The sequence below is a fragment of the Centroberyx gerrardi genome, chromosome 1, assembly GCF_048128805.1.
Source record: "Centroberyx gerrardi isolate f3 chromosome 1, fCenGer3.hap1.cur.20231027, whole genome shotgun sequence".
Lineage (NCBI taxonomy): Eukaryota > Metazoa > Chordata > Actinopteri > Beryciformes > Berycidae > Centroberyx > Centroberyx gerrardi.
This window is the reverse complement of record NC_135997.1, coordinates 13,216,962-13,230,887: the sequence shown is the minus strand read 5'-3', so window position 1 is coordinate 13,230,887 and position 13,926 is coordinate 13,216,962. Positions and strand designations below refer to the sequence as shown.

At 42.4% G+C, this 13,926-nt stretch overlaps 1 protein-coding gene across 1 annotated transcript in view; it reads left to right on the top strand.

Annotated features, from left to right (window-relative positions):
* Window positions 1–6,812, top strand: part of igdcc3 (immunoglobulin superfamily, DCC subclass, member 3) — a 56,614-nt gene extending 49,802 nt beyond the window's left edge. Inside the window, exons 8-15 of the mRNA XM_071917209.2 lie at window positions 139–386; window positions 1,482–1,646; window positions 2,331–2,519; window positions 2,725–2,829; window positions 3,088–3,223; window positions 3,826–4,036; window positions 4,375–4,502; window positions 6,788–6,812. Coding sequence (XP_071773310.2) covers window positions 139–386; window positions 1,482–1,646; window positions 2,331–2,519; window positions 2,725–2,829; window positions 3,088–3,223; window positions 3,826–4,036; window positions 4,375–4,502; window positions 6,788–6,812 — 1,207 coding nt within the window. The remainder of the gene's footprint in view (window positions 1–138; window positions 387–1,481; window positions 1,647–2,330; window positions 2,520–2,724; window positions 2,830–3,087; window positions 3,224–3,825; window positions 4,037–4,374; window positions 4,503–6,787) is intronic.
* The last annotated feature ends 7,114 nt before the right edge of the window (window positions 6,813–13,926 follow it).

Sequence of the window (13,926 nt, the reverse complement as noted above, 5' to 3'; positions counted from 1 at the left end):
ACTCAGTTTGACATCACATGTACAGTGCTTTCCTTTGTTGTAACATTCCTCTACCATCTTCTCTCCTTCTTTCCTCCTTTCCCCTTCCTTCCCCTCCTCTCCCACTGTGTGCTCTTCTGTCTCCTCTTCCTCCCACAGTACATTGACGATATATGGCATTAGCCAGGATGACGAGGCCATCTACCAGTGTATCGCTGAGAACAGCGCCGGCTCCACGCAGGCCAGCGCCCGCCTCACGGTGCTCTGGGCAGACGGGCTGCCTGGTGTGCCCACCCATGTGCGGGCCGAGGCCCTCTCACCCACCACCATCCAGGTGTCCTGGAGGGAGCCGGACCAGAACACTCAGGACATTATTGGCTATGTGCTGCACATCCGCAGGACTTCAGGTGAGGCTGCACTGATTTATCAGATCCACATCCAAATAGTACTATGCAGTAGATTACTCTACATGAAAATGTGTAATAGATAAAGCATTGACACATTGTTACATGACAGCAGCTCCACATCAGGTAAGGAGAGACTCCAGGTGAGATGAGGAGTGTGAGGAGAGGAGGGATAGAGATGGGGAAAGTTCTCTGGACTCCCCAGAATAGATGATCTCTCTGTCATGTCTGTCCCTCCTCCAGAGGAACCATAAAAGCTGTTAATTGATAATTGAATGAGACTACATTTTATGGTAGCATGTTAATGTTTACTTACTGAGGGCGTTAAAGCCACCGAATGTATATGTGAAGAGTGTTTGGTGTGGTGCCCCCTCTTCTTTGTGTGTGTGTGTGTGTGTGCTCTCTTATTCACCTACATATCTGTGTGCATGTGTTTACGGCTGCGGGCAAGTGTATATGTGTGTGTGTGTGTGTGTGTGTGTGTGTGTGTGTGCTTAAAGTCGCCTAGCCCCAGCTGCTGTTCTCCTCAGTAGTGCTATCAGATGGATAATTAAGGGCCCCAGGGGCCAACCAATAGGATCTGCTTTAATTACCCTCCATAGATGGCATGGCCCAATGGGTTGAGAGCTGGAGCTGGATAGTGGTTATGGGTGGGTGTCTCTGGATTAAGGGCAATAAAACACTATAACGCATCCTCCGTAACTCCCCGTTTTACCCCCTCTATTTCCACTTACCTTGCACCACCCCTGCAATTCACCCAGGCATCGTCATTCAGGCACCCAGGGCTACATTAGATTACCCATTATCTAACAGAGCTATTCTGACAGGGTAAAAACCAGTGAAATGGGCAATAACCATAAAATGATGACAGAAACAGATTGTATTTATTGTTTCTCCATTGATCTTATTTTCCATCTATTCTCATCCCTGCACCTCCTCCCAACCTTCTTTTCCCTTCTTTTTTTCTGTTTATTTCTTCCCTCTTTTCCTGCCTCTTACCATCTCTGTTCCTCCTCTCCCTCGCTCTCTTTTCCACCCTCACCCTCTCTCTCTGACGCTCCCTCTCCTGCTTCTCTTCCACCTCTATCTCTCCTTCAGACCCATTGGAAATGGAATACCAGGAGGCAGTCAGTAAGGTGACTCTGCAGCAAGTCATTGGGGATCTGGAGCCCTCCACCAGTTACACCTTCTATGTCAAGGCCTACACCTCCCGCGGGGCCAGCAAACCATCTGACAGTGCCACCGAGAGCACCCTTGGGGAGGGTGAGTCTAAGGCAGAGCCGTACTCTCTCACTCTCTCTCTCTCTCTCTGTTTCACGCGTCAGATAGTGAGCATGCATAGAGACTCACGCATGAATGCACAATTACTTATTTACTCAATACACAGAGGCACACATTCTCAGTAATTGGCAGTGGTTGCTGGGAGTGAAAATATCCTTTGGAGTTTTTAATTGCAGAAAACCCATAAAAAGCAATTGTGACAAAGCTTAGATTATAGCGTCTTCATTACTTTAATTAAATTAAATATGTTTTGGAACATAAATGAATTAGATCAAGTCCTTTTTTTGTTCTCTATTTAAAAGTTGACCTCAGTTCAGGCTAAATTGCTTATAAAGATTTTGACATAAAGCAGGTGTGTGATACAGAGGTTGGTCACACTTTACATGAACTCCGATTTATAACACAATCATAACACCTAAACAACAACTTGGCACATTCATGCATGATTCCTTGTGTCAGGTTTTGTCAGCTGTGACATAGTGTGACAAATTATTAAACAAAAAATTTTAAATGAAGGTTCTCCTGTTGGTTGACTTTCTAACCTTAACAAAATTGGGGTTTTTTGTAAAATGTTACCTTTACACGCCACTGTGTATGAGGTGTCGTACAAGTCATATTTCAAATATACTAGTACCAGTTTGGTTAATGGTCTGTGTTGTGTTGCAGTGCCAGCGCCCCCCTCCCTCTTCACCAAGGTGGTGAACAGCAGCGTGGTGCAGGCAGTCTGGGAGCCTTCTACTAAGATGGGCCAGCACCAGGGCTTCAGACTGTACTACAGAAGGGCCCACACACCACTCTTCACCGGACCCATTACCTTCCCTCGCAACACTACCCACTACAACATCACTCAGCTGGGTGAGACATCAGGCACATGGTGCTGCTCCTCAGGGCTACAACTGATTGTAGCATGGCTAGTTCTTAAATCCTCTCAGTTTCTGTCATCTTAATCTTCAGTGTAATTACTGGAGAAACCACATTTGATAGTATGACATGTTTTTGCTCAATCATCCATGCTTTACCCATCATCTGAATGTCTCTTTCGCTCTATCCTTCTGTCCAGATCCTGCACTGGTCTATGAGATAAAGCTGCTTGCGTACAACCAACACGGAGATGGCAACGCCACCATGCGATTTGTTTCACTTAGGGAGGCGGTGGAGAAGTCAGGTGATTGTCTGCCACAACCAACGACAGCCACACACTTGTCCCCATGCATCTAAGTTTAAACATTCTCACTGAGTCAGACTGTTGCCTTGAGCAAAGTCGAACTGTCTCTCATACACCACACTGGCTCTCACACACACACTGCTTATCACACATTTTGACACACCTCCCTCGCACGCACTCCTCAACACACACTTTGTGTCTCCTTTGTGTGTGGTTATGCAGGTTGGGTTGACTGTGATGTGTGCTGTATCTCCTCAGTGTTGAACACCCCGTGCGACTGTGTGAAAGACGAACAGAGCAAGACGTCCACTACAGGCATCATCATCGGCATTCACATCGGAGTCACCTGCATCATCTTCTGTGTGCTCTTCCTCATCTTCAGCTACCGGGGCAGGTGTGTATACACATAATCCGTATATGCTGAACGGCAATGGATGGAACCAAAACAACATACAAATGAAAGAAAACCACCCAGCATTCACAAATTGTTTTCTATGATCAATGTCGATCTAGCCTGGTTCCAGACTCCTGAATCGCGTCCTGCCCACTCTTCAGATTTTGTCGAGCGATTCAGAGAGTCTGGTGTTGCTCTCGCTCGGAGAAACAATCGAGCCAATCAGCGCCTTTGTGGGCGGGACTAAAGTTTGAACAGTTTTTCATTGGTGTTTCGGCAGAATAATATTTGTTGAAATCACCCCTTAACCAACATATTGTCTTTGCAAATTTTTGTCAAAAACATATGCCCAGCATCAGTGTCACTGAAAATAACATAACAGTGGCCGGATACGTCCCTCACTAGTGATTGGTTAGGGGAAAATCAACCCCCCCCCCACAGAAAACGGCTAACAAGGAGGCAATCTCAGGCTGAATAATGGAGTGGTAACGAAATGGCCATTTAGTCTGAATATCAGGCTAATGTGGGTCTACTGAGGACATGAAACTCTGACACGTGTGTGCGTGTGTGTGTGTGTGTGTGTTTATTCCTGTAATCTCCAGGTTAATGATGTGTAAGACTGTCCAGGCCACCCCCCAGGCCGGCCGTAGTGTGGTGCTGGAATCCTCTTCCTCCTCCCAGGGGGCCTTGGGGCTGAACGGGGCTGCCAGAGGAGAGATGGAGGTCAATGGCAGCGCAGCAGGGAAGAGTATGGTCGACAGCAACGAGCTCGAGAGACTTTTCACCGGCCCCAACACACAAGACACATGCATGGTGAGTCGCACGAGTCCTGATAGCTGGAACTCTGTATCAGAAAGGTGAAGATGTTATAGAAAATAAAGTCAATAAGAGGCATGGGAGTCAGGGAGAGAAAGGTAATTTTATTTGATGGGAGGGGTGCAGAGGGGTGGGATTGTTCAAAAATCGGATAGATTTATTGGTTAGAAATGTATATTTAGTTCTACTGGTGCAGCATGAGGTCATCATTAAAGATACTGTGTTTTCCAGGGAGTAAAAGTACTGGGAGTTAATTTCATGGGGACTTTAACACTCAATAAATAAAGAGTATTTTTCAGGATAACAACATTGTTCTTGTTTGTGTGTGTTCCCAGTCAGAGAACTCGCGTGTCTCCTATGCGCTGAACGACACCCAGCTGTCTACGATACCGCTGGACGAGTTTGCGTTGGAGCGGGACAGTGAGACGCAGTTCCAGGAGCCTCCTGCAGCGGGAGGGGGCCGGCAGGACCAAGGCTAATCACGTATGAAGGCCAATTCACACGGCGCTGTCCACAGTGTCCACTTAGACTCTTCTCTCACTCAGGTTGACAAGTGTTTCCTTTCATAGTAGTTTTCCTTTTGTGCAAAGATTTTTTTTTTTTTTTTATCGGTAAGTTAAGAAGTTCTAGAAGATCTAGGACTGGATATCGGAGTGTTCTTGGCCTGGGTTCGGAGAGCTATCTCCTGATGGACAGCTATATCTAGCTTGGCAGGCCACTCAAGAGTTTTCTTTATTTTTACAATTTGGTACGTTGTTAATTTTCTGGTTGCCGGCAGCACACAGAATAGAGGCCCCAGAATGTCCTTGTTATACAATGCTGATTTTATTTTAAAGTATATATATATATATATACATATATATATATATCACTTCTATGTCAAAGTGGTTATAAGTTATTGGTCTTATTGCTACTTTTCTGTGGATGTCAAAGACTCCTGCTGCCTGCTCTCAGCCTACCAATGATTCCACCTTCTCATCTACAGAAGACCTCGGCCTTCTTCCAGGGATTTGATATATTCTGTCTCAGGACTTTGTTTTCAGTGATATCAACATTTTTTATTAGTTCTTGGCCTTCATACAGGCACTAGACTTGGCTATGTGAACCTTAGGATTCAACAAAAACCTACCTCAGCCGGAATGAATGTGTTGTGGGAAGCTTTTTGGGTCTGTACTTTCCCCTGTGTTCAATTACTTTACATATAGAGGAACTGATTGGTTAGAAAATTACAAGATCAGGCGCCGCACTACCTCAGATGTCAAGAATCGTCACTCTTCTCCTGCTTGTCAGAGCAAAATGAAAAAGAATATCCAACATAAAGCACTTCCAAACGCTGAAGTTAATGTTCTACCTCAAGATAACAATGTTAATGTTGTCACTGTTGTTGTTGTTGTTTGTCTGTTTATTGCATAATGAAATATCTCCCTTTCCCTCTGTGAGATCCTGGCTTCCCTCTGTTGATGAATATGGTGTTTGTAGATATGTCAGTACCTCATGCAAGTTGACAGACTGATGACATTGTTGTATGAATTCTACTTGTAAAGACATTTTATAGTGTTCAATAGTTTTTTAAGATTTTATTTCATTTAAAAGACCATGATGTTTTGTTGTTGTTTTTTTTAATTGCTTCAGTTGAATGAAAAGACTTAGAGATGCACTGCACCGCTAATGATATTTTCAGGACTATTTACTGCTAATTGAGATATGCTACATAATGTTCTATTGGACAGCAAGTGAAGTAACATAATGCACATACATCATATATGTATCTAAGAAACAGTTCTATGACTGAATTCTGTGTGCGTGTGGTATTTGTATAGTGTGTGTATTTGTGGGTGTTTGTGTGCAGGTGTGTGTTTTTGTGAGCGAATGGAAGTGTTTATATACATATGTGATGTATGTAAAAAAAAAAGGAAAAAAATTAAGCACAAATGTGTCAAAATGTCATAAAACATTATTCCACTATTGTTAGTGTACTAGATTTCATACAAGATTACTTAATATAAATTGGCAACAGTGTATTTCTAATCTGACTTTGGATGATATGTCATGATTTAAGTTGACACTTAAAAGTCTACAGTGCTCTTAGTGATTTTTTTTTTTATCATATCACATCATCTGTCTCCTTTTTAAACGAAGGAGTGGCCTTCAGACTTCTGGTGCCCAGAGAGGACGTGACAGGCGAACACAGGCGCTGATCGTGCCCGTCTGTCACCACTCTCTTTCCAAAATCCATAGTTGCTGCTCAGCCTTCTCCCTCCAGTCAATATTGACTAGTAAAAAGTGCTTCAGGAATACCAGAATTATAGTGCTGGATGCTGACTCACCCGCAGAGAGACAGCTGGTTGAGAGAGAGAGAGAGAGAGATAAGAGGGCACGCTGCCAGCTTGGCTGTCAGTGGCCATGACCAGTAGGTGGGCATACGAACACTGCAGCCTCTCTCTCTCTCTCTCTCTCTCTCTCTCTCTCTCTCTCTCTCTCTCTCTCTCTCTCTCTCTTCTCTCTCACATACAGGAATTGCTCTGATGCATTATGGTTAACCTACCTCAACCCTGTTTTTGGCCCTGCTCTCAGGTCACTCCCCCCTCCCCCATAATGAAGGAAACTTCTAGAGTATGCACAATGGAGTAGAGGAATATACACACACACATATATATATATATATCTATACAGACAGACAGGCAGACATTCTGGCTGATTGGCAAATACTGTCATTCTGTATAATGCTGACAGCTACCGAACAGACAGACAAACAAAAAAAACACACATATAGTACACACACACACACACACACACACACACACACACACACATGGAGGGAGAACTTCTTAGGACCTTTATCTTGTGCATTATTAGAACAGTTCATGTTCATGCTTAGTTTCTAGTGGATGTGAATGTATAGCATTGTTCATCATCTGTTTTTTTTTTTTTTTTTGTTGGTTTTTTTTTCATATCGCCAGCTTTTTACATTTGTTTTCTCACTTGTGTTTGAATTTAATGTTTGCTGTGGGCTTTGGGGCACACCAGGCTCTCACCATACATGTTGCAGTTTACCTGTGAATGAAGTAAATTGGGAAGTGGGTGGCACTTACAACTCCAGTGCACACCAAGTTTGTTTTAGCGATTTCACTTCGCTGCTTCAAATTTGAGTGCTTCTTGTTACTGTAATAAGCTGGAAAGGGGAGTAATGAAATATAGGAAATTGGAAGATATTTGGTAAGCAGCTGTTGAAATCCGTGTTGTACGATTATTGGGAGCCTTTATTGTAATCTGTCATACTGTCCGAACGTCCATGACATTTTAAATGAGAGTTGTATGTGTCCCCACAGCAGAGAATGACCCTGCATTTTAATGTGTTATGCAGAACAAACCATGTATTATGCGGTAAAAAATCTGCATTACACACATTTTACACTTCAGCGGTCATCTTGAGGTAATTTTATGCCTTTAAATTTTATTTGATTGCATGCTTGTTTGTCTGCAGATCGTTTTTGTCTTTGCATTCATTTACTGTACTTAATTGTACCCTTTGGTGTTAATATTATGTTACAAGTGTTAGAAAAAACAATAATGGTACTTGTCAAACTAGCAGAACAAATGCCTGACTTAAATGTCTCCTACGTGTGTATTTATTAACTACCAATGTGATATTCTCTCTCTAGGGCTGCTTCGACCTTAATGTTTTTACTTCTGTTGAGAGTAATTTCACTAGGGAAACTAGAGGTGTGCTTTTCTTCTTTCCCTCCACTGTCCTCTCCTCTTCCCTCGGTGTAATTTAGGGTTAATCTCCTGATGCAGGAAATTGCCCACATCTCATCTGTGGATGTGACAGGTTTTAGTGCCATACAGTTTAACCTGATTCACTGAGAATGTGGTGCAGTGACGATCATGTTTACGTGATTAGATTTTGATAGGTCAGGTCCTCGTGCTGCTGTATATTAGAGCTTTGCCCTGTGTGATTTAACAGGCTCCTCAAAGCTGTTCTGACTGACTGGTAACTCCATCAGTAGAAGGGATTGGATGACTCCTACGCTGACACTGTAAATGTTTTAAAAAAAAAGGGTCCTTGTCATATGTTTTGCAGCCTTGGGAACCCCTACATCACCAAACCCTGCTCCGGTCAGTTAGCCAGCCTCCTTTTTTCCTCATGCGAGAATCCTGACCATTGATTTTTTTCTTCTTTGGACAGGGGGAGTGTGTGCTCAGGGACACTCTGATCCTCACGTTATATTTGTCTCAGCAGGCTACGCTCGGCCTTGGTGCTGCTCTCTTAGAATCCATGTATTTGTACTTATAGTGATCTTCCTCCTTAAGTTCTGCTCTGTTCAGGCTGTTTTCAAGGGAAGGAATGCCTCTTTGTTGCTCAGTTAAATAAATAGGGGAAATTATTGTTGGTGGTTCACACATACTGAGGGGATAGCGATAATCCCTATAAGGCTTTGGAGAGATGGAGCCTCTGTCCACATCAGTAGTGAGCTCCCCAACCACATCAGTTGTCAGTTTTGTTTTTATCTACTCTGCTAGAAATACACACAGAACACACAGGCAAGGGCACCCATGCATGTATGCCACGCACGCACACACACACACACACACACACACACAAACATCAAAGAATCATTTGTCAGAAATTAGCTCAAAGCCCTCTTTAGTGTTCCCCAAAGAAACCGAATCTAGGGATTACACATTAACATGGGGTTACATCATCAGTGGAAAGATAAACCTGTGACAACTTCAGGGAAATCATCACTCTGGGAATACAGAGAGTAAATAAACTTTTTTCTCTCGCAGTGAAAGAGTTGCAGTTTAAGCCTATAAATCCCCTTGATGAAGGGATTCACTAATCCAACCATTTGTTTTCCCTTGATTCACATAGTGTGGCAAGGATTACCATGGTAGCAGTCAGCTATGTCCTGCGCTTTGGAAACCTGATAACTAAGTACCTTTGTTACTGGGTTGGTAGCCTTACATGGCTCTAACTTCAGTGTGATTTCATTCAGTAGTAGTATGATTCATTCATGCTTCTACTAATACCCTCAGGTCCCTATAAAATAAAGAAGGCACCTGCCTCCAGCAAACTGCTTTGGGCAAGTGTTGGCTTTGTTTTACATTAACTATGGTGCCAGTACATGGCTCTAGGTGTTAAGACTACACATCTGTCCATGCAGTCCTCTCTCACTTATTATGCATATCCTAGACAGAGTTAAAGACAACAGATCAAGCGTAAAGGACAAGATAAGCTTAACCTGGCTGCAGTCACATACTATTATTGTACAATGTCTGTTATGGATGTAACTACATGCTGTAACTCCATGGTTGACTTCAACGCCGGGGGGCTGAAAGATTCTTACTATGGTTTCTCTGAAATCCCAGGGCCTGATGCAACTTAGCTCTGATTGAAATATCCTCTACGTTATGTTGTATTGATCACTGTGGCACCAAATGACCATACGAAATGATTGTGAATTGATTATATTTCCAATGCATTTATCTCTCTGGTGTTCTGCTCTAAGACCCCAACGACTGTACATGTCAAATAATGCTGAATTTAAAGATTTTTCAAGTAATTTATACTCTTGTCAAATGGTGATTTAATGTAATTGTACTTTAATGTTTGAGATCAGTATTATATTTATATACAGTACCTCTGTCAAGAAAGCAGATTGAATCCGATGTATTTAAAAGTAGTAGACAGAGGAAAACCTAGATCAGCATGATAAACAACAAGCTAATGTGTTATTTTAGCTGAAATGGAAAGTGTTAGTTAATCATTATTGGACTTGTGATGGTAACACTGTGATATTTAGCCCAATATGGCAATTAATTTTGTGATCTCAATATGGTGCTATTGATGATCCTGTCTCACATTGTTGGTCAATCTGTTTTGATAGTGTGTATTGATGAAAATAGGTTGAATGACCTTTTGGTTGATGAATCCAAATCTGTCTTGCCCTCACTGATGCCTGATGATCGCCTCATCTTCATCCTGTTCCAACCAGCCATCCTCACTGTGAGTGACTTGGGGTGAGATTCTGTCAGTCCTGTTACCTTTAAAAAAAGTGACATGGTGTCTTCATTTATTTTCCTGCACAAAACATCTCTGCCTGAGGAGAATGTTCGCTCTGTATCGGTGTTGTCAACACAATCCAAAATCGTTCAGTCATCCTTCATCCTTCAGAGAGGAGAGGAGCAACAGTGTAGAATCTACTCTGTAGGTGCGATTGACTCCCATCCTTGTCCTGTGAAGTTATCTTCAAGCATGATATGAAAGGCAATTGTGTGTTAGCCTCTTAGTAAAAACATCAGTGTTCAAGAGTACAGAGACATGCATTGTACAAAAATGTTCATTTATGGAACATCACATAAAATATACATTGCTTGTGTGTTTGTGATCCACATTCTAAGCCTCAATCCTGCAGCACAGCAGGCAATTCAGACTTAAAGGGAAAATTATGCCAATATATTGTTGCCATATCAAAGCATGCAGGCGTTCAGAATGGCTCCATGTGACTTGCTCTTGCCCAGTGTTGTTGGTTTATTCCCTTTCATCTGTAGGACTACGGCCTATATGCATAACATATCTTGGAATAAAAGAACTGATTTGAGATAAGCTTTACCTGTTAAATCCTAATGAAATTGATATAGTCATATGAGCGAGACAGTGATCCTATTATGCATACAGGCTCTGACCTTTAGCACCGCTATTGGGTCCTGAAGCTTGTTAGGAATTGGAAAAAACAACAGGAGATATACGTCATATCAGGTGTAAAACAATCACATTAAATGGCCTTTCTTTAGTTAGTCTACCAATTTCAGCAGAAATGTCTCAGTTTAATTGCTTTTATATTAAATTAATTGCCATCTCCACTTTGCTTTTATAATAAATGAATTGCTGTCATAACTTGCAATTTATGATGTCAAGCTCATTACAGTTTCTGGCCACAGCAAAGGGCAAGAGAAAGGAAAGGCTCTCTACCGCTTCATTCACACTACATTGCCACTGGAATTGCTTTTACCGCTATTACACGAACAATGAATAATACTACTATTTAAACTATGCAGTTTTATTTTCTTAATCACTGCAGGGTTAGAATGTGGTGCTAACCTGAAACCAAAAACCATATGCAGTGCCCAGCCAGGTCTGTAGACTATTTGTTCTATGTTCAGAAAAGAAGCCTCATTTGTAATTTTACCTGGGTTTGATAAAACGACGCAGATCAGAGGGGCAGAAACAGCATCGGCCATTTGGAGAGAACAAAGGGAGCACAAACCTGTAGAGTCAGCTGCGCTTGATCACACATCTGTCTGTCTTTTCTGTCTATATGTTTTTCTGCCTGTCTGTCTTTTTTTTTTTTCGTCTGTCCGCCAAGGTCAGTGCCTCTGTCTGCTTGTACTGTATATCTCACAATTCAATTCAGGTCAATATGAAATGATTCTAAGAGTTCTCAGAGCATTGTCAGGGATCACTACTGTACGTTTCCACAAAGTTGTGTTTCTACACTATCTGTAGTTCCTCAAGACCAAGGTGTTGCAATTATAAATCTGTATACATATTCACATATACTGTATGTACTGTATGTGTATATGTATATGTGTATAAAGGCAAAATAGACCATTTTTAGTGGTTTGTATTGTTTTAGGGTTCATTGTGCAACACTGATTAAAGAAAAAACAACAACAATGATAATAAACTAGCTCTAGTAATAATAAATTCAGACTCTGTGTCTTTATTATGTGCGTGTGTGTACATAAATGCATGTAAAAGTGAGTGGGTAATGTGCTGTGTATATGTGCATGTGTGTGCACTCACCTGTGTGTGTGTGTGTGTGTGTGTGTGTGTGTGTGTGTGTGTGTGTCACATACCTGTAAAAGACAGTGTATGGTACCCGGTGGATACAGGATTAATTTACAGTGAGGAAGTGTGTTTGCTTTCTGCAGCCTGCTGAGATGCAGGAGATCAATCTGGTCCAGACGTTCTCCTCTTCCTCCCCTCTTCTCTGTCTTTTGCTACTGTTCAGCACATTAACACATGGACTGCTGGCCAGACTGAGAGTATTGAGCAGGAGGCCCAAAGCTGCTAGTCGATGAGGGCTGGTGCCGGATTTCTAATCACCGCTGATCCTGATACATGATTGGACTTCAAGACAAAGGGAGAGTCCAATATGGATCAACCTCTTTCTCTGTCTTTCTTTTTTTCTTTCTTTCTCTGTCTTTCTCTAAGCTTCATTTTTCTTCTCTTTAGCTTAAATGTGGCATAAATGTGTTCATTTGAAGGTATTAAGGTGAATTCTAGATCAAACAATGATATAAATGTAACCATTTTTCACACTCTTATTTTAAATATCCCCGATTTTCACTATAATCCTAAAAACCTCTCCAATCCTGGAGATATCCATATTTTATCTGCTCAGCCACGGATGAGCAGCATATGACAGCGTAGCAAAGCTAATCTCTGTCTCTTAGTATCTGTGCTGGACTGCATGTCTATATTGTCTTTCTGTTTTTTTGGTTGCATGATAATTTGTCCTGTTTGATGAAATGGACCTCCTTGGTGGGTTCCTTTGCATGTTGATTAGTATGTATATTCATACACTGGATATATCAATTAGTGGAGATGCACTTCAGTGCTGCATGTTAAAATTCACTCTCCCTACAGACACTGTAGGTAAACATCAGTGCTGCAACATAACAGTGTGTGTGTCTGTGTGTGTATATGCATGGAAATGTGTAAATACGTGAATTTGTGTTGTGTTGTGTTCTTTCTTTCTTTCTTTCTTTCTTCCTTTCTTTCTTTCTTTCTTTCTTTCTTTCTTTCTTTCTTTCTTCCTTGTTTTCTTTCTTTCTTGTTTTCTTTCTTTATCTCTCTCTCTCTCTCCTTTATACACACACGCACAGAAGAGGCCAGACTGGCCATATAAAGCAGTGAAACTCTATCCCTGGCTGGACCACCTCAACTGGGCCCCGGCTCCTCCTGACCCCACAGCATTTAGAGTGAGTTGAGAAAGGGGACCCCGGTTTCCCAGAGAGAGCCCAGAGAAAGAGAAGGGGGGGCGCAGCTGTCTTTTGGCTTCTCACACCGCACGCCTTTTAGCGGCTCAAAGGGAGCAGCCAAAAGGGAGGCAGGCCAGAGGTCACACCAGCCAACTTTCATACCCGCCTACCTCTGATGTTCCCTGTTTTTTTTTTCTTCTTTTCCCTCTTCTTTTTTTTACTGTTTCCAGATTTCCCAGCCGTAACACACTTCCCAGGTGATGTCCCTCCTCTCACGTCGCAAATAATCAAAACCGTCTTGTCAGCTCCTGTTTCTTTTTTAAATGGTCTCTTGTGTGTGTGTGTGTGTGTGTGTGTGTGTGTGTGTGTGTGTGTGGTTGTGGAGGTTTGGGGGGGTCTTGGTTATGCATATGTGTGCGCACATGCTTGTCCACATGACTCTGTGAGAGTGTGTGTGTGTGTGTGTGTGTGTGTGCGTCTCTGTGTCTGTAGGTGAGTCAGTGCATACGTGGGGCGGTTGAAAAATTATAGCATAGGCAATGTAATTTTTGCCACTTCTTCCTTCTTCCATGTGCCGGAGCCGGTTGCCTGTGGCTTCAGCTGAAGATGGAGTGTCATGAAGGAGGAAGGCAGTGTGGTGGAGGGTGACTGATGGAGAATGTGGGCATTAACATGCTGAGGCCACAGGAGACGTGGCACTGAAAGCATTAATGGAGTGACTGTTTCTGAGAAAAGGAGGACTGATGTTATTGCAATGCGTGCCGGGGGAATCATTCTGTGGGAGCCGGCCTTATAGGCTATATAGCTGCCCTTATAACACATTTATATGTATTTGCCAGAAATAAATCGGGTGGCCTTTTCAGTTGGCCGTGAGTGAATGGCTCACATGCAGAGAT